Below are 20,515 nucleotides of genomic sequence, written 5' to 3' on the forward strand. Positions count from 1 at the left end.
AACAACAAGACTAGATGACTCAAAATAATTTTTAAATCATCATCTCTATAGTGGCAAACAAATAATTTCATTAAAGAAATATGAATACAATCCAATGGGCATTTAATTCAAAAGAGAGATAGTAGTCCTTGATTATGAAAGAAACAGTAGAATACCCAAAGGAACAAAGGGAGAGAATGCACAAGACAACAAGCACTTTGGCATTACATGGTTGTTTTGTCTTGCCCATGTGACACTGTCACTGACAAAACAATCAAATGACCACAGTTCCTCCCAGCTACAGTACACATGATGTTTTGTACATTCGATTTACAATACAATTCTTATGCTTTCTTCCAACACCATAAACACATATTTATCATTTTGGGGGATTCAAATGTAGTAATTTAACTAGCAGTTATTCGAACTTAGTGGAACATGTCTATGATGACATTTTATATGATGGACTTCATACATCCTCTAAAAATGACCTTAGGACCAGTTGGTTTAAAAGTAAATGGGGAAAAATCATCGTTTGTTTGTGGATGATGTCACCTTGTTTTTTTTTTTTTTTTTTTTGTTTTTTTTGTCATCTAACGTAATGAGATTCGTACATTTGTACATGTGACTGAGGTCTAGAAGTGTCCAGGTACTTTTTGGGGCCACTGTGTGCACTAATGCTGACCTGTCCTATATCAATGGACACAATTAAGATTGTTTGGATGGATAGGTATAAAGACACAATATAAGTTAAATTTGTATCTAAACTTCCTGTCATTGTCATATAAAGCAGCAGCACTCATGGGCCACATCTGAGAAGGGAGTGTCTTTCTGCTTTTCTTTTATGATGTGATGGAAGGATGTGGTTTCTTAAACACATGAAACAGCGTGGATGAGGAAGTTTACGCAAGTGAATGGGGTGGGAGGCTCAGCCAGTGGTGATTTTATGCATCTGTTGTACCACTTAAAGTCATAGAGGTCTTTTATAGTATACAAATACACACACATATAGGACATTTAAAGCACTGATAACTGTGAGCACGGGAGAACTTGAAATATTTGGGGGTAAGAATGTCATTTTGTGGGTATATCTTCACAGCTTTAATCATCATTCTGCAGCATTTTTGTGGTAAGTTTGTTATCATCACACTCCACACTTATCACTGTCATCACAACATACAGTATCTAGCACATTGTAATCTAAGACACATAGCAGATCTCTTGGTGTATGCTCTTTTTACATACTGTAAAATCGAATTATCTGTGTGGCTGTCAATATAGGACAGTTGTTTACTATCTTGAATCTTGATGAAAGTGATTTAGGGGGAAATATGGTTGAATTTAATTTGTGATTACATCGATGTTCTTCGATCCCAGCTGTAGTGCTAGTCTAGCAGCTGGATAACATTGCCAATGATGTTCACCAGCAAAACTAGCTAATGAATCTGGTCAATCTGGTCTGGTCACAATATTCTTTCTAGTGAAGTTGATTGACCAAGGAGTTCTTGCTGGTTAAGCTAGTTAGGAGGCCTTGTCTACCAAATACACCAACTGGTATTTTTTATCAGTAGGCATGACTTAGAGTACCTCTTGGATTATAGAGATATAAAAAATGTACTGTATATTCACCACATTTTTACATCTAACAACTTAAATTGCTTTATCCTATCTTTGTGGTCTTAAAATGTGTTTAAGACTGTAAAGAGGATGTATTAGAGTAATATATATATATGCTCTTTCTTTGTTCTTCCAGCTGCAGGACAGCCCTCTGTCCTAGAAGCTCCTACCTTGACCCAGGTAGCTGTGAGAGGTTCATCTGTTGAGTTGTTGTGCCAGGCCCCTCAGGGTTATGGTGGTCTGATATTTAAACTCTTCAGATTACGAAAGCTAATAGACACTATACAGCATTCAACTGAACAGCGAGAGGCTCGCTTTGTTCTTTGGGGAAAAGACATGGACAGCAATAATACTTGGTACTGTTGTCAGTACCAGAACAGCATGTACAGTTCTTACATGGAACCAAAAGGTGAATATAAACTCATTGCCTGTCTGCCAGCCATCCATGATGATATATATTTGATGTATATTTGACATCAATATTTAATGTCCATTTATGTACTTATTTGGTAAGAAGCTGTGTAAGCGGTATTTTGCAATTATGGCCATAACATTTATAATATTATAAATGTCATAATAGTAACGTATTTATAATAATATATGTGATGCATCTACAATCATACAATAAGATATAACATTTATAAATTACAGGATCTATATATAATGTAACTATACATTTAATGTAATACAGTTTTGCTCTTTGTGTCGATTTGTGGATCTAAGTGAATCTCTGTCGTCACATTGGCTTCATTCTAAGGCACAGGTTTAGTTTAGCGAGTAGACAGTTGTGTTTAGGCGGGAAGTGTTTTGAGGTTACAGAGGTGTAACGGTTAAAGAAACAGCTCTGTCAGGAGTTAAAACCCTCTGTTAGCAACCACCAAACCAAGATTCTATACCAATAGTATCAATAGTATACATCTTTTCATCTTTAGTGTTGTAATTCAAAATGCATCTTAATATTTATGCCTCTTGCTTGTAGTTTTGAACAAAATGTATCTCTTATTCTCATTATATAGTTTCCATCTCGCCACCTACATCCCCTCATTTGGTGGTGGAGCCCTCTAGTGGTCATATAATGCCTGGTCAGACAATGTCATTCCACTGTCAGGCTCCACATGTCCCTGAAAAGGAGCTCCCAGAGGCTTTCCTTTTGCTCAAGAGGGCCAGAGGAACCTCGGGCACCATGGTGGCTCCAGCCAAGCTTGTGTCCCAGTCCCATCAGTCTCACTTCACTGTGAGGACAATGGGAAGGGAGGACGGTGGGGAGTACATCTGCCTCTACCAACTCACGCTTCCAAAAATGGGACAAGTGAACTCTACAGCCAGTCAGCCTGTTCACATTACTGTGAAAGGTAAGAAGACAACTGTTGAACTAATGTGCATGCTCTCTTATCAGGTCTTATCTCATCCTCTAATGTATTTCATTACCTTAAAATATCTCAGATATGATCAAACATAAGCTATTTAAAACTTTGAACTAAAATGAGTGGTGCTTGCTAAGGTAAGTATCACTATAACTATTGATCAGACTGAACAGGGTTAGGTATCTGAACAACCCCCTAACAAACCCCTAAAGGATTCAACTTTGCCACATAACTTGTCCCCCACCTCAAATAGTGTGATTTGTTAGGTGAGATCTGCTATCACTTTTCCAAGTGACCTGACAAGAGTTTTGCTTGATAAAACTGCAATAAAGTGGGTGAAAAAAAATCCCATATACTCACGTTAAACGAGAGACCCAAGCAAATTTAGAGAGAATATCATTATGGGGGTGGGCTATTTTGACCTGGGCCAGTAAACAACCACCTGGCGACCACCCATAATACCCTAGCAACCACCTAGCAATGCCCTAGTGTAACAGGAGCCAGCTGGTACGTGATAGTTGTGCAGTATTTGTAGACCTCACTCACCTGGCCTCAAGAGGCATACTAGCGACTGATGCTAGGGGCTGTAGCCTTTAGCTCCTTTGTTAGCACACCCACCTCCTATGCCAGCTGACGCTAGGGGCTGTAGCCTTTAGCTTCCTCGTTAGCGTGCCTGCCTCCTATGCCGGCTGACGCCGGTTCGAATCCCATTCCGAGCGTGTCAAGCAGCACCGGTTACACTAGCAATCACCCAGAACACACTAGCAAATGCACAGCAAACACCCAGACCACCCTAGAGGCCTTTTAACACTAAACGTGATGTGAAAAAGCGAGGCGATTTGCTTACAAATGGCCCTTTCACACCAAAACCAATCTGAATATTTGTCACCAGTAAATTCATTCCAGCACAACTGGTTGCACACGCAAACGTCTGCCCACCAGACAGCAAGTTCAAGACTCTGGTTTTATATTTGGTTTTTGTATGGTTTGTATTCATATCAGCATTATTGAATTATTGCAGGTTTGCATAGAGCGCAGTGTTTACATTTCCCTGTGTTTCGATTCATTTTGAGGAATATAGAGACTTTGTTCTTTGTGTGAGTGGGATGCTGTTGCTGAATGATCTGCTTCTGTTTGCTTCTGTTTCTCATCTCTTTTTTATAGCACTGTGGTGATGAGTTTTGCATAGAAATGTAGTCATAAAATACACACAGAAACTTTGAAACCCATATTCTTCAGCATTGAGTCCGCATTGACATTGTCTTGACATTACAGTTTTTGCCATATCAGTGCAGCATTAATGTTCATATAACTGTATATGTGTGTGTTTTCTCAAAGAGCTCCCAGTCCCCACTCTGTCAATATCCAGACACGGGAGTGAAGTTTTGGAGTGTGTGGGGTCACCCTCATATCCACAAGCCTTCTTCTCTTTATTTTGTGTGGGCACCCTGTCACCTCAAGCAACCCATCAGGCTTCCTTGACCCAACACAGTGCAAGATTTCCCATACCCACCCGGTATGAACACGGCACACTGTTTCAATGTCAGTACAGTGTGCAACTGGGCAACTCCTGGGCATATTCTAAAATGAGCACCCCAGTGACACTCCCATGCATTAAAGGTGTGTATTCGTCTTTTTGAATGTGACATGCTAATGTTTAAAATACAGAAAAAAGTCAATTCCCACAAATACAGTACAGTTTTTTTTTTTTCATTATTAAAGTCGCAAATCTCCAGCTAGCCCATACTGAGTGATAGCTTAATTTTAGCCAAATTTGCAACTATGTTGTTTTTAACTCTGTTCTAGTGCAGTTTTATTATTATTATTATTATTATTATTATTGGTAGAGGCTATTCCACTAAGTGCAAATAGCGATAGATGCTTTTTGCACCCCGGCACGAAAAACATCATATAACACATAGTCCACCCGACTATTGGAGTGCAAATGGCCTATGTCAGATGCTATTTCCACCTAGTGAAAATAGTCACTCCGTTTTTTATTTGATACACTTGGTCTATTTAATGCTGATGTTTAATTTAATGTTTCTTGTTAGAAAATAAAAAAAAATCAAGGTTTAAACTATATTTAGACCCAAACTTTGGTAACATACCTTATTTTAAATAAATGTAAAATAAAACTGTATACCATATACAGAAATATTTAGTTTGACCTTCTGAGGCTGACAGAAGGTCAACATTTTTTAAAAGGTTAAGTATCTCTTTTCACTGACAAAAATGAAAAATTTGTTTCTAAAGAGTTTCACGCCCTATTTTGTACCATTTTTGTGGAAAGTACCAAAAGATGTAAACTTAACATGTAAACTCTAATTGCATGATTTTTCAGGTCATCACTTATGCATGCCATCCCCTGCAGGTAACATTCAACTTTTCTATGATCTTGTACCTCACCACTGTGATGTGCCCAACTGAAATAAAAGGGATTTTTTTTTAAATATGTTTAATATGTTTAATTTATATAGCGCCTTTCCAGAGCTCAAGGATGCTTTACAATAGTAACACAATAATACATAAACAATGAACAGTCATGGACAAACACAAAAACACAGTTCAGATAGTACAGTCATTGAGAGTGAATACATAACATAAATAACACTGAGAAAACTAAAATTTTTAAGTTGAGATTTAAACTCGGAGATAGAGGAGATGCTACGAAGAGTCAGAGGGAGTGAATTCCATATATTGGGTGCTACTACGCTGAATGACCTGCCACCTATAGTAGAGAGGCGAGATCTAGGGACAGAAAGAAGTCCAGACCCAGAAGACCTGAGCGCATCGGGTTGTAGGGAAGAAGCAATTCACTAAGATAGCGAGGTACCAGACCACGAAGTGATTTAAATGTAAGCAGGATTATTTTATATTTGATGTGAAACAAAACCGGTAACCAGTGAAGTTCAAACAGGAATGGAGTAATTTGAGCTGAGCGCTTGGTATGTAAGAATTCTATCAGCAGAATTTTGAATATATTGCAACCTAGCAATAGAGTTAGCAGGTAAACCAATGAAGAGGGCATTGCAATAGTCAAGACGTGAGGATATAAATGCATGAACCAGTGTTTCGGCATCTTTGAGACTGATAAAGGGACGAAGGCGAGCAATGCGGCGAAGGTGAAAGAAGGCAATTAATATGAGTTAATATGAGCTTCAAAAGTGAGGGAGGGATCAAAGATGATACCTACATTTTTTACAGTACTGGATGGTTTAATGAAAGTGCCATCAATATCATAACTAAAGTCATAAAGAATTTTTTTCGTAAGTGTTGCTGTTCCAATAATAATGATCTCAGTTTTATCCATGTTCAATTTTAGGAAGTTGGAGTTAAGCCATTTTTTTTTTTTTTATTTCATTTACACATGCTGAGAGTGGACTGGTCTGGGGATAGGGAGCAGATCTACAAGCTGTACATATGAATGTCATCAGCATAACAGTAGTAACTGAAACCGTGGCGGTGAATGAGTTGACCCAAAGGCAGTATATATATATATATGTAATGAATAGTAGAGGTCCAAGAACTGATCCCTGAGGGACACCTAATTTCAGGGAGACAGTAGGTGACTGATAATCCTGCATTGAAATGTAAAACTGTCTATCTGTGAGGTATGAAGGAAGCCAGGAGAGAGCAGCACCAGTGACACCAACATCCGAGAGGTGGGAGAGAAGTAATTCATGGCAGACAGTATCAAAAGCAGAACTAAGATCAAGTAATAGAAGAATGAAGAGAGAACCAGAGTCACCAGAGAGTAGTAGGTCATTGACAACCCTTACGAGGGCGGTTTCAGTACTGTGAAGTGAGCGAAAGCCAGGTTGAAAGGGGTCAAAAAGATTATATTGAACAAGGAAAGCTTGTAATTGGGAGGCAACAACACATTTCGGTATTTTGGAAATGAGTGGTAAGTTAGAGATAGGGCAAATATTAGAAAGAACAGTAAGGACCAAGTTAGGTTTTTTAAGGACTGGAGTTACTGCAGCAGTTTTAAGTGGTAAAGGGAGAGAAGCAGAAGCTAAAGATCTGTTTATGAAATGTGAGATAGGTGCAGAGATGACAGAATTACAGAGTTTGAGGAGAGATGTAGGAGCAGGATCAAGTCAGCAAGATGAAGAATTAGACTTCAGTATTAAGTCACTGATAGAGGAGGGGTTTGTAGGAGTAAAACTAGACAAATATTGACAAGAGTGGTCAGGCAAAAAACTAAAATCTGAAGCCTCATCTATAAAGCACTGGTGGGCAGCAAATAATTCAGAGAAGAACAACAGAGCTCATCAGATGCATGGACATCGTGAGCTGGTGGTTGGGTGAGCTTATTTATCGTGTCAAACAAAACCTTGGGCCTATTGCTTGCTTTAGTGATAATTGTAGAGACTTAGTTATACCGTGCAGAGTTCAGAGCAGTTTTGTATGTGTTGAGGTGTTCAATGAGAGCTAGATGGTGAACAGTAAGACCAGCTTTCCTGTAAAGCTGCTCAAGCCATCTGCCAGTGACTTTTAAGGCCCGGATCTCAGGTGTATACCGGGGGAAGTGTGGGAAGAGGGAACAGACCAGTCTTAATAAGAACATGCTCATGCAAAATTTCAGAAATAACAGAGTGGTACTTAGAAAGTATTAATGAAGCCCACCTTTAAGATACTCTTTTCTTTGATCTTTGGGAAGGCAACACAGGGAACACAGACCTGGCACTCATTGTTGGCTCTGTGTCTGCGGGTGTTCTGTTTCTCATGGTGGTGTCACTCCTGAGCTTTGCCGTACACAGACACGGTGAGTACTAGATATCTAATCATTTTTAGTTGCCCACCTATTTCCAGAGCAGAGATTAAGGTCTGTGATGAACTTGAGCTAGAATAGAATGTAGAATATGGTAATAAAGTCTGTTGTTTCTCATTCATGCGTGTAATCCTCATTAATATAAATTGCATTGCAATCTCTCCCCGTTTATTTGTAGTAAAAGCTATGGCAGAGAGGCGGCGGCAAAGGTGAGAAACAATAAAATTACATTTACTTTTTATTTACTCTCTTATTGTTACTAGTTATTCATTTGTCAGACACATTTATCTAAAGCAACTTACTGTTAATTCAAGGCATGCATGACTTTGGTGTTGCTAGAACAATGCTCTACCATTTTAGCTACAGGAACAAAAATGTATTAGGTTATTTAAATAGTAGATATTTAAATAATTACTTAAAATGAAAGCACATGGATGTTATATAAAATACACAAATATGAGAAAACATATTCTGTCCACAGAGAACAAGAGAAATTTTGGCAACATGTTCACTCCAGAGATCATATTGTTGGTAAGTCATCATGATAACCTGTTTGAAGCAACGACAGTTCATCTTGTTTTACCCTTTAATGCATACCTCAGGTCTTTAGTGACCCTGGCCCTTTTTTTCACACTCTGTACCCTATCCATTTTTTTTATTTATGCCCACACCTCTTTAGTATTCCTCAACTATTCTCTTCTAAATAGTGTAAAAAATTGTGTGTGTGTGTGTGTATATATATATATATATATATATATATATATATATATATATATATATATATAAAACAGTTAATTCCGGTCCTCGAATCTGATTGGACGAGACGTGCTATGAGTTCTGATGGTCTCACACCATCAGCACTCGGACGCTTCACTGTGTGTATCACTCCGCTTGTGTTCATGCTGTTTTAAACTAAAGTGTAAGAGCAGTGCACATGTGTTAAGCGCTATCTGTCTCTTTGCATTTAATTTTGTGACATTACATATTTTAGCCAGCAAGTGGCGGCAATAGACAATTTTTGTGTGTAATATGAGCCAGTTGGTGACGTGAAGTGAGTATAATCACTCACTGTTTACATTCAACAGCACTCTGTGATCTCTCGTATTACTACTACACTACTAAAGCTAGGAAATAGCTTTAAACGGCTGTAAACAATTTCAGCATTAAGGCTCATTACATCTGAGAAACACAACAGACTTATTAATTACACAAACACAAGGCGCTTACCTCTTACCGGAGTTTCCACATTGGAGAGGACATACTGTTCAAAATGGCGGAGGAGATTGCGGTTTCTATAGTGAATGACTCTTGCGCACCAGCTACCGTGAAATAGGGAGGAATACCCCCACTAGTATGAATTTCACCAAAATGACATTATCTTCAGAAAGCTGACTAACAGACTACAGCATCGCTGCTTGGGAGAGACAGGTGATCGCACACGCTCCATCTCTCCCCGCCCCCCCCCATAAACATCCTTGTTTCTCCAATAACATGTTAGAAACAGCCCAAGCCATGATACTTGTGACATTTAATTGTAACGGAGGCTTGGACGCATCATTTGTTTTGAACCAGCAAAGGCAGATTCTGATCCGTCGCGTAAGATAGTAGTTCCATGTACAAATGTGTTTTTTATGACTGTATTCAGTTTTTCCTAATTTTTTTTTAATTTACTTGTTCATTGAACTGTTGTATAAGCAATATCACACTCGCAATCACTCTAAATCAGCACTCTGTGATTACCTACAACACTCAACCTGCGGCCGAATCACAGCAGTGCTGATGTAGGACCATATCGCATTCTTGCTCGTGTGATATTTCTTATATATATATATGGCAATATTGCAAAAAAAAAAAAAATATATATAGTTTTACTTCTTAATTACCAAAAGTGTATAGGGTCATTAAAGACCAGAGATATGTATTAGTGTCACTTTTTTTGCACTTCCATAAATCATAGTTTTATGATTACTTCATATCTATATAAGTTTATCATTTAATATATTATTTGTATATTAATATATCACAGAATATATAGTTCTTTATTACAAGACACATAAGTACGATATTCAATCAAATGACTACTATATCATATTGATTTCCTGTGTGACAATGGTGAATTCCCTATGTGTGTACACACTGTATTGCAATGACATTTCTTACTCAAGGTGATGCTGATGTTTCAGTGATTTGACTTGATTTACATTTGACATTGCTTGGGCTTGGGTAGCTCAGTAAGTATTGACGCTGACTACCACCCCTGGAGTCGTGAGTTCGAATCCAGGGTGTGCCGAGTGACTCCAACCAGGTCTCCTAAGCAACCAAATTGGCCTGGTTGCTAGGGAGGGTAGAGTCACATGGGGTAACCTCCTCGCGGTTGCTATTAGTGGTTCTCGCTCTCAGTGGAGCGTGTGGTAAGTTGTGCATGGATCGCGTTGAGTAGCATGAGCCTCCACATGCTGGGAGTCTTTGTGGTGTCATGCACAACGAGCCACGTGATAAGATGCACGGACTGACTTGTCCTCTGCCACCCGGACTGAAGTGAGTAACCGCGCCACCACGAGGACCTACTAAGTAGTGGGAATTGGGCATTCCAAATTGGGGAGAAAAGGGGATAAAACATTTTTAAAAAACATTTGACATTGCTATTTGACAAAGAAGCACCGTGGAAGAAACCTATAGCAAGTGTAACACATGAACAGTATGATTTGGCTATTGATGCTTGTGTGAATTACTGAAATTATGTGTAAGTTGTCTCTATTTAGTCTCAAAAAGTGTCTGAGAAAGTACATAAGTGTGGCTTATGTGTGATGTGTTCTTGTGTAGTTCAATAGCCAGTTGCGTCACATGAAATTTCAGTGTGGAAATAATGAATCCTGTTCTATATTTGTTGCATCATCACTTTGATATGTGAAAAATAAACAAAAATATATCAGAGTATATTCTATTCTATTATTTCCTAATCATCTTAACAATCGTTTTGAAAATTTGACACTATCTGGGTATTTTGTAGATCAATACGTGTGGATATACGGAGGGTTGGGAGGGTTACATTTGAAATGTATTCCACTACAGATTACTGAATAAATGCTGTAAAATGTAATTTGTAACGTATTTCGTTAGATTACTCAAGGTCAGTAACGTATTCTAAATACTTTGGATTACTTCTTCAGCACTGGTAGATTTTTTTCACTTGTTTTGACTATAAAAACTCTGCCAGTACAGTAAGACAAAATACACATGTTAAAAATACATTCTCTGAAAAACCTAAATATCTTATGTAGTGTTGTTTCTAAAACAAGATAAATCCAATTGAACTTGTTTTAAGATTTCTCATCAAGAATAAGATATTTGTCCTAATGTGAAAGGTCTTACTAGTGAGAAAAAAAATATAATCTAACGTTTACTCTCTTGATAAAAAAAAAAAAAAAATACAACCGTGCTTGGTAACAAGTGCATGTAAAATGGCTAGAAAGAGCATTTTAGCTTAGCGGAAAGGTTTATTTCTATTTCTTGTGCTCCAAACTTACTTCAAACTTACTTCTCTGTCTGCTCGTATGAATGTAACACATCATAAGAAAGTGTTCCACCGCTGTTCAAATGCACTTTGGATCGCATCATTTATATGAATAAATGTTTTCCATCTGAAAGGACTAAATATTAAATGAAACAAATGACAATAAAAAGCAAAGTAATCTCTTCAGTAATCAAAATACTTTTAGAATGTAACTGTATTCTAATTACCAATGATTTAAATTGTAACTGTAGTGGAATACAGTTACTTATATTTTGTATTTTAAATACGTAATCCCGTTACATGTATTCCGCTACTCCCTAACCCTGGATATACGTGCTGGGTCGATAAAAACCCGAGTACGTAATAACGTCGTCATTATTATTTGTATAGCACCTTTCACAACACACATTGTTTAAAAGCAGCTTTACAGAAAATAATACGTTAACAAAAAATGAAACTGTAATATCTATAAAGTGATAATTGAGTAGTTAGATTAAATATGATTGTAAATTGTGTATAAAAATTTAATAATTAATTAATAATTGTATTTAGAGCCCCAGTGAGCAAGCCAAAGGCGACTTTGGCAAGGAATACAGAACTCCATAAGATTTTGGTTAATGGAGAAAAATAACCTTGGGAGAAACCAGGCTCACTGTGGGGGCCAGTTCCTCTCTGGCTAAACAACATGAATATAATGCCAGTATTAGTTATTTATGTGCAGTGCAGGTCATGGTTTTAGATTAGTAAACTAAGTAAGTGTTAAGGTCCAGTGTTTAAAAAAAAAAAAAAAAAGATTTTGTATGAACTGTAAGATTAATGACTAATGTCTTTGAAGTCCATCCTGGATTAACTGCAGAAGTTCACACAGATGCATTGTCCTTTGTTAGATGGCTGATGAGGGCTTTTGTTGGCAATTATATGATAGTCTGAATATTCCATTTCAAGAGTGTAGTCCATCAATAGACAAAGGCGATACAGGCAGAGATAAATGAGGTGCATCGCAGTTCAACCTGCAGGTCATTTCGGTGAGGTTCGGTGGGGTCCATCCTAAATCCAAGGTTCAGGCAGTGGCATATGAAGTATTCCATGTTTTACAGTTGGAGTTGGCATCAGTTCATCCTCTGAAGTCCATCGTAAAAGACTGAAGTGATGTCTGGCTAGCACCGGATGCATTTAGTCGTTATCACTCAGATACACATAGCAGTGGAGTTCGACACCAAGCAGGAACAGAGCTGGATCTGGCCGGCTCTGGTAACCTTGGGACATGAATCCCGAGGTTGAGACAGGGAAACAAATAGAATAATGTTTGGCGAAACACCCACGCATTTAAGGATTAAAATCTTTTAATTGCTATCGCACATACTGTATACTGCCATCATATCTTAAGCACCACAGATATCTGATTTTGTCCAAGTTACCTGATTTTTTTTTTCTCACTATTCATTGTTTTTCCATCAGACCTCACACTGCAGCGTGTTGACATTGGATCTGAGGTAATGATGCACCATTTCTAACTTTCTAATGTGATGTTACTTAGACTGTTTTACCACTGTATTGTAACTTGTGACTATCTACCCTTTAAACAATACTATTATAAACAGATTGCCTTTACATAAGGCCCCTATCCACAAAATTTAGTAAGAGAGAAACCTGTTATCTAAAATCTTGTATGGTAACCTAAAGTTACATTATCTCATATCTCACTTAAGTACTACGAACTAGTATTGAATTTTTAATTTACTTTGGTAGGAAGCACAGTTTAAGTTCTCTTTTAATCTGTGTGAAATCTATTACATACCTTTGCATCATGCATGCAGGGTTTAGCAACATCCTCCTGTTTCATTAGATTCACTGTGAGAAACACTGTGTTGTCACATCACTTACATTTAATTTATGTTTGAATGAGAGCAGGACTTTGGACGAACCTTTAGAGGAAGAGCCTCTGTCTCAGAGCCCATCTACAACTGCCCCGACAACCTTCACTAACCCCACCGTTTGCTAATGATCTATGTCATTTGTGGATATTTTACTCTGTATACTGTGCTGTTCGTTTAAAACCCAACATTTTGTATATTTGTAAAATAATGAGTAAGAAATTGTTTACTGTAGTTCTTATATTTGTTGTCGTACTCCCTCCCCCATCTATCCATCCATCAACCTACCTACCTTTCTCATTTATAGATGTTTCATTCTGTATGCTATGCTGTTTATTCAAAAGCTGCAACATTTTCTTTATTTATAAATTAATAAATGACCAATTGTATACTGTTGTTCTGTGGTTTGTATTTTTCAGTGACATTTTTACAAAATTTCTCTGTCCTTGTTAGTAGAGGGCTTCAAAAAATGTGAGAGTCTCGTCTCAGGAAAGCATTGGCAGTTTTTGTGTTGGTTGCAAAATCTTTTGCAAAGAAAAACTGTCTAATCATCAGCAGAAACTGTCACTGTCAAGCAGATACACATTTAAATGACTCTGCACAAAGCAGCTTCTCTCAGCTCCTCTTTGCTTCTGAACCCCTAAAATTGAAAGTGATCGATTTATTTGACTGTCCAATAATGAAATAAAACATACAAGCTTGGGCGAATATGTTGAATCACTATATTTGAATGTATTTGGCCATTAAGTAATGTCAATGTGTCATTAGACTAGTTTCATAATCCTTCCTTGTCTCATGACTCAAGCATAACAATATTTTAATAGCATCTCTGATTTAAGTTTCCTTAGCACAAAGGATGTTGGTAAGTTCAATTCATTTCTATGAATAAGTTCAAACGGTCCTTTTCAGTGAATCGACTCAAAACTCTTCAACGTTTCTTTTGCGTCATTACTCAAAAATCAAAAGCTTGACCGAAAATATAGGCCATTTAAATCAAAATATCAAATACCGGCAAAAGGCATTATTTCCACAAAAATATGAAGCTACTGTACCTGTGTCATGTCTTCGTATTCTTTCCTTACTGAAACTCTACTGATTATCAAGTCATAAACCATTTATAGCTCTTTCACTGTCAGTTGTGATCTAGATGGCATATGGCTATTTGAAGATTCTCTACGTTGTCCTCTCTATCACCATTTATTTACTAAGAGACTCTTGGTTGACATCCAAGACAGTGTCCTGTATGCAGACAACTTTAATATCATGTTCGGCATGATGAAGCAACAAGCAATAAAAGGTATCTCTTCCACATTAACCAGAGTTTTTGCCGTAACCAGTCAACAAGGAACTCTAGATATTTTGTCTGTCACTTCTATTTCTGTGACATTGTGCTGTGTCAGACTGATCTTACAATGAAATCAGAAACAGTAGGTTGACTTTAGCTAAAATTGGTCTGTGCTTACCGAAATATGAAACACTGCCCCCAGTGGGCAAAGTGTTAATTGTTGTTGGGCGTATGTGCACATGTGAGTTCCATTTTCTGGCTGAAATGTCCATGTAGGGGCACCAAAAACGAGTTGTTTACAGCTGTACAGGCTGTAATACAGTGAAGAGGAATGCATGTTTTATAAACTGTACTCCCGACCAAAACCCCAAACCTAAAACTAACTGTCAGTGGAGTAGTAATTTAATGTTAGAGGGAAAAATGCAACCTCCGAATTGGTTTCAACGCGGTATCTGAACCCCAGTCTCCCATGCTGTTGACGCAACCACCACAAGGAAAGTTAAACATGCTGGAGCCGATGCAAAAATGTCTGATAGGAGATCACACTTGTAGGTATGCGTGCATAATGTGACTGATCCTAGGGTAACGCAACTCTTGGAAACAACATGACGACTTCTCATTTGATCATGCTGGCTGGGTAACCCCACCGATGTTAAATGTCAATGGTCTAAAATACCACATATAACTGTACATGAAGATAAAATATCATCTGATTGGCTGTGATAGTGTTGTAGCACAGCAGTTTTGAGTTCTGTGTGGACAAAAAAAATTCTTATTCCAGGAATCAAAATTGAAAAACAAAAATACATTGGTACTGAAGACTCCAGTCATATCAGTAAACTTATAAAAGCTGCCTTATTCTACATGGAGAGGGTCCTCTCATGGGGGCTGCCATGTTGGAATCACATGACCATGCTTAACCTCCTGAGACCTCCTGAGACTGCTGTGTGCATTTTCCATTTTCCTTTTTGATTTGTAACTAGTAGGACCTAATAAACAAGCAAAAAAAAAAAAAAAAAAAAAAAAAAAATTTTCTAGAGCAAATAGTTTTCATAAAAATGTCCACATGTGTTAACAGTGGGACTAAGTTGTGAAATTTTAAGTAATATCAAGCTATAGAAAGTAAGATTTCTTTCATCAAATAATTTACTATGTGTCCAGGAGTGTTGGTTATTAATGTTTCTGAGATGTTATAGACATTCAGCTGATTTTCTATTAATAAGAATAATTAATTCAGCTTTAAAGCAATGGCCAGCATCATCAAATCACTGCTAACCATGTTAAAATAAAATTATACATTATAAAATTCTCAATATATGTACTGATTATCATTGTCCCCTGTCTGCCAAACATGTTGAGTGGTCCAAACATCATCTGCAGCCTGAAACTGAACTTTGGGTAGGACTTTAGGAGTGAATGCACTTGGCTGCATAGGAAAGCTATAAGATGCTCCCTTGCTCCCTATTTAGTGAATGACTTAACCTCCAGTGTTAGGTCTGTCTGCACTGGTCTCAGAACAGTTAGAAATGCACATTATTTTCATCCTAACTCCATATAAAGCCTCTGAAAGCAACATTTTTCAGCTTTTGCATGAATACATTTATTTCTCAATGTGAAAATAGTAAATATATAGGAATGCATTTACTAATGTGGAATGTATGCATGGTCCCATGTCCAAAATATGTGACAAAACAGCAACAACCATGAAATCCACTCAAGTTTGGTTAAACAAGCGCCATTTAAGCACAATGGCAATGTTGTGTGTATACAGCACTTAATGTTGAAAACAGCCTTAGGCCCCGCAGTTCTCCACCATTTGTTTTGAATCCAGCATTTGAACGTGACATCTCCTCAGCTCCCGATCTATTGTGGGATAGGAAATTGTTCAACCGATCCACATGTTGGATTCCCACCGGAAGTAGTAGGTCATCCAGGCATTTCTTGCTTACTGTCCTATGAACTCGGACATACTACTCCACTGGCATACTGTTTTTGGCATACTATATAGTAGGGAAGTATAGATAATCGGACGCAGGATTTCACTCGGATTAAACTCATCATGGTAGGGGGCCTGGGTAGCTCAGCGAGTCAAGACGCTGACTACCACCCCTGGAGTCGCGAGTTCGAATCCAGGGCATGCCGAGTGACTCCTGCCAGGTCTCCTAAGCAACCAAATTGGCCCGGTTGCTAGGGAGGGTAGAGTCACATGGGGTAACCTCCTCGAGGTTGCTATAATGTGGTTAGCTCTCGGTGGGGCGCATGGTGAGATGTGCATGGATGCCGCGGAGAATAGCGTGAAGCCTCCACACGCGCTATATCTCCTTGGTAATGTGCTCAACAAGCCACGTGATAAGATGCACGGATTGACGGTCTCAGACGCGGAGGCAACTGAGATTCGTTCTCCGCCACCCGGATTGAGGCGAGTCACTACGACACCACGAGGACCTAGAGCGCATTGGGAATTGGGCATTCCAAACTGGGGAGAAAAAGGAGAAAAAAAATGTATAGAAAATATTTTACAATGGCACCAGTAACTGAAAAATAGTGTTTGAATGATTTCACATCCATGACTATAAGGTGTCAGTGTAAAGTCAAGGCAACACTTATCTTTTGTGTGAAAAGAAATAATAAAAATAATGTATTTTCTTTTGTGTGAAAAGAAATAATGTAAATTTGCTTGGATTAAAATTATTATTATAACTTTTAAGACAGCAAGATGCTTATTTGAGTAACATATGAAGATTATATGACATTATTTAGACACCATTTCCCAGCCTGATCTCATGAACATTACAAAATCAAGTTATAACGCATAACTCAGTGGTGAAATTAACACTACTCAGTGGTCGTAAGAAACGATCTGTGGTCCAGTGTGTTTTAGCTTGTCTGGGCTTAGTTCTGTTACACTGCTATTTAAAACATGAACCAGCAACTTTTAGGTGAGCACATTTAATCGCATCTTATTCAGTCAAAATGTATTCATGCAAATTGCTTAGCAGGTGCAGTCCAAACTACAGACTTAAAAAAATACTTCACAGCTGTTACAGAAGTGATGTCAGCTCATATGCACAACCTTTTTCAACAAAACATAAATCGATGATGAAAAATGAACCTTTAAAGAAAATACACAAACATTTGCTTTTATTCTCCATTCTTCAAGTGTTAAACGGGTGTGTCTCATCAGTTCAGGGACTCACCATATCATATGTACAGTACAAGGAAAGGCTCAGTTTCCTTTCCTGAATGGGAGGATAATAGAGAAAAAGGAAGAACAGACACTGCATTTTTTTTTTCATCATTTTATCTAAAAAGAGAGTTCTAGGTTAGATTGCCATTGTTTTCTTATGTGGGTTAATACTGTCAAAGATACAGACTTTTGCAGAACTAAATGTTCTTCCTCTGTTTTCATAAACAATAACCCTACATTGTATGCTTTTATTTTTAAAGTTAATCATATTGGTTATTTGAGGGTGTTAGGTCAATTTTGTTCTTTAGCCAGATCTTAAAAAGTAATTTATGGCCAGACCTTAGAAAATATTAATTAAATACCCCTGACTATTTTAATGTAAATAAACACACATCATTAACAGTATGCTGTCATTTTTTGTTGCGGATGAGTAACAAACGTTCCAAACAAGAAAGGACACGGATCTACACGGATCAGTCAGCGTGGCTCAAGGCTCAATGGACAGATCAGTGCAGAGACGTGCATTTACACGTGGACCGGTCTCGAGTCCGGTCTGCAGATCATCATAAACAGTGCTGCGAGAAGCGCGGGCTGGGTCGCGGATTCAGCATTGATTATTTGTTTAAAACCTCTATGTAACCCCATAATTTGTCGATGAATAAACGATTTAAAACCGTATTAAATGGCCCCAACATTCAAACAGAACTGAAAAGAAATAAAGGAGAAATCTGCATTCTGCACCACGAACAGACAGAAATGGTAAGGCTTTCAGTCCACACACATCACAGATATTATATCTTTTTTACCATGAACTTATATCAGTATAGCCTTTCGGGGTAGTGAAGGAATGCAATTTAATTTCTGGATGTGTTTTTCTTATGAAAAATTACAATTTGTTTTGTGGTTGCTGCTAATCATGGTTTTACCTTTGGTTACTATTATGTTATTGCAAATACCACAGTTAAATCTATGGATACAATGGAACTTTCCTTCTGTGTAAAATCTTTTCTAGTTCTCCAGGGATGGATTACCAACAGGGCCAATGGGGCCAGTGCCCAGGTTTAGATATTTTTTAATATTTTTACAGGAAAACAATACAAAAATTATCATCAAGAGTATGATTTTTGCCCTAATATCAAAGGTCTTACTAGAAAAAAAGAAATTATGATCCAACATGAATTTTCTTGATACAAAAATATGATTGTGCTTGGTAACGTGCATGTAAAATGGCTAGAAATAGCATTTTAGCTTAACATACAACTGACAATTTACACAAGGTTTATTTCTATTTCTTCTGCTCCAAACTTACTTCAAACTTACTTCTCTGTCTGCTCGTATGAATGTAACACATCATAAGAAAGTGTTTCACCACTGTTCAAATGCACTTTGAATCGCATCATTTATATGTATAAATGTTTTCCATCTGAAAGGACTAAATATTAAATGAAACAAATGACAATAAAATGCAAAGTAATCTCTTCAGTAATCAAAGTACTTTTTGAATGTAACTGTATTCTAATTACCAATTATTTAAATTGAAACTGTAGTGGAATACAGTTACTTATATTTTGTATTTTAAAAACGTATTCTCGTTACATGTATTCCGTTACTCCCCAACATTGACTACGGCTAATGTGAAAAACGGGCACGGTGCTAAATACTGGCCTCTGATTTTCCATACTATTTCTGGGAAATGAAAACCAATAAGAAGCTATTTATTTATAAAATGCCATCCATTGTCTAAGAGAAAGCGGATGCATCTCAGACTGAATCTCTGCAAGCGGGATTCTGCCGTTTCAGAACGCTGCGTTAATTATTTCCTCTCATCAGCCAGAGGCCCTTAGACATCAGAGGCCCCTGGGCCGGTGCCGGTGCACAGTTGGCCTGGTTGTAGATCCGGCCTTGCCTGCATGATAGGTAAACATCTTTGTAGAGCAGAACTGAGAAGTAAAATATTTCACTAGTAATTTGCTTACCTGGAGACTCAATAAGGTAAAAATAGATGTCCGGGTAGGACACCTCTGGTGGGGTTATTGCACCAGCTTGATGCTGGGAGCCTGAAGGGACATGATTGAAGATGGATCAAATTAATCATTCGTTCTATGGAATGACAGAGTGGACATATATGTACTTGACATTGTGTTTTTGTGTCATTTATAAACTAATTTAATTCCAGTGGTTTTGTTCTGTATTGCTATTTTACATTAAAATCTATGTGTCATTTGTTTTCCCCCCAAAAGGGGCAGGGACGTGTTGCAAGCCAATGATCCCGATGTGCCGGTCTAACATTTTGCTTCTGACACTTTGGTGTCACGTGTCAGCATGTGTGCTTGACTCGTGTCGAACCGCGGTCTACAGAGTCCAAAGTGCAACACTCAGGCGAGCTATTGCACAAGCTCGTGACTGAATAAGTCTGTAAATGTAGATGTGTCTGTAATACAAGCGTTAAAATGTATAATTTTTCAAATAATGTGTTATTGTTAAAGTGCTTCGATATCATAAAGCAGTGTGTGAGTAATAGTGTGAAAAATAAATGTTAGGAAAGTCATAATCAGCCATTGTATTCGTGATTTGTGTGAAAGTGAATAAAACACAGTTGCCTCTGGAAACAGAATGGGGCACATAAAAGTGAGTTTGCAAAAATGTAGTTATATTAACGTTCATTCTATGAGACTAGGTTGGCATTTCATGTTAATTTTAAATCACATTTGACATTTCATAACATCTCAAGTATTCTATATACAAATTAATCCCCATTATAATTGGATCAGTAAATGTGAGGTCACCAACGTGAGGAAGTATTTTGTCTCAAAATAAATGTGATCATTTTAGGGATTCTCATTAACACAAATGTTCAACTAATTATTTTATAATTATTATGCATGCAGTTTACACTGATTAGACACAACGACTGACAG

General features: G+C 37.6%; 2 protein-coding genes across 3 annotated transcripts in view; both read left to right on the forward strand.

The window, feature by feature from the left end:
• The window catches only part of LOC127449079 (choline transporter-like protein 2), a 175,955-nt gene extending 156,912 nt beyond the window's left edge, over positions 1-19,043 (forward strand). The window contains exon 23 of one of the 2 annotated variants that reach the window (XR_007898658.1): positions 18,875-19,043. The gene's annotated coding sequence lies outside the window, so the exon portion shown is untranslated. Of the gene's footprint in view, positions 1-10,867; positions 12,704-18,874 lie in introns of those variants that run through there. The other variant, XR_007898659.1, reaches the window with a different exon arrangement.
• LOC127449085 (immunoglobulin superfamily member 1-like) lies at positions 877-13,514 on the forward strand. The gene is made up of 10 exons (XM_051712237.1): positions 877-1,108; positions 1,733-2,005; positions 2,613-2,948; positions 4,299-4,580; positions 5,305-5,334; positions 7,627-7,731; positions 7,916-7,946; positions 8,219-8,268; positions 12,710-12,744; positions 13,163-13,514. The coding sequence occupies exons 1-10, from the start codon at positions 1,051-1,053 to the stop codon at positions 13,235-13,237; spliced, it is 1,275 nt and encodes a 424-aa protein (XP_051568197.1). The 5' UTR covers positions 877-1,050; the 3' UTR covers positions 13,238-13,514.
• Positions 19,044-20,515: the final 1,472 nt, after the last annotated feature.

This window comes from Myxocyprinus asiaticus, chromosome 12 (assembly GCF_019703515.2).
Source record: "Myxocyprinus asiaticus isolate MX2 ecotype Aquarium Trade chromosome 12, UBuf_Myxa_2, whole genome shotgun sequence".
Lineage (NCBI taxonomy): Eukaryota > Metazoa > Chordata > Actinopteri > Cypriniformes > Catostomidae > Myxocyprinus > Myxocyprinus asiaticus.

What these genes read in the sequence shown, in the direction of transcription:
- LOC127449085 (XM_051712237.1), top strand. Translation starts at nt 1,051, where the DNA reads ATGTCATTTTGTGGGTATATCTTCACAGCTTTAATCATCATTCTGCAG. An exon ending in CATTCTGCAGCATTTTTGTG is followed by an intron (nt 1,109 to 1,732) that starts GTAAGTTTGTTA and finishes TTGTTCTTCCAG; the next exon opens with CTGCAGGACAGCCCTCTGTC. An exon ending in GACACTCCCATGCATTAAAG is followed by an intron (nt 4,581 to 5,304) that starts GTGTGTATTCGT and finishes ATGATTTTTCAG; the next exon opens with GTCATCACTTATGCATGCCA.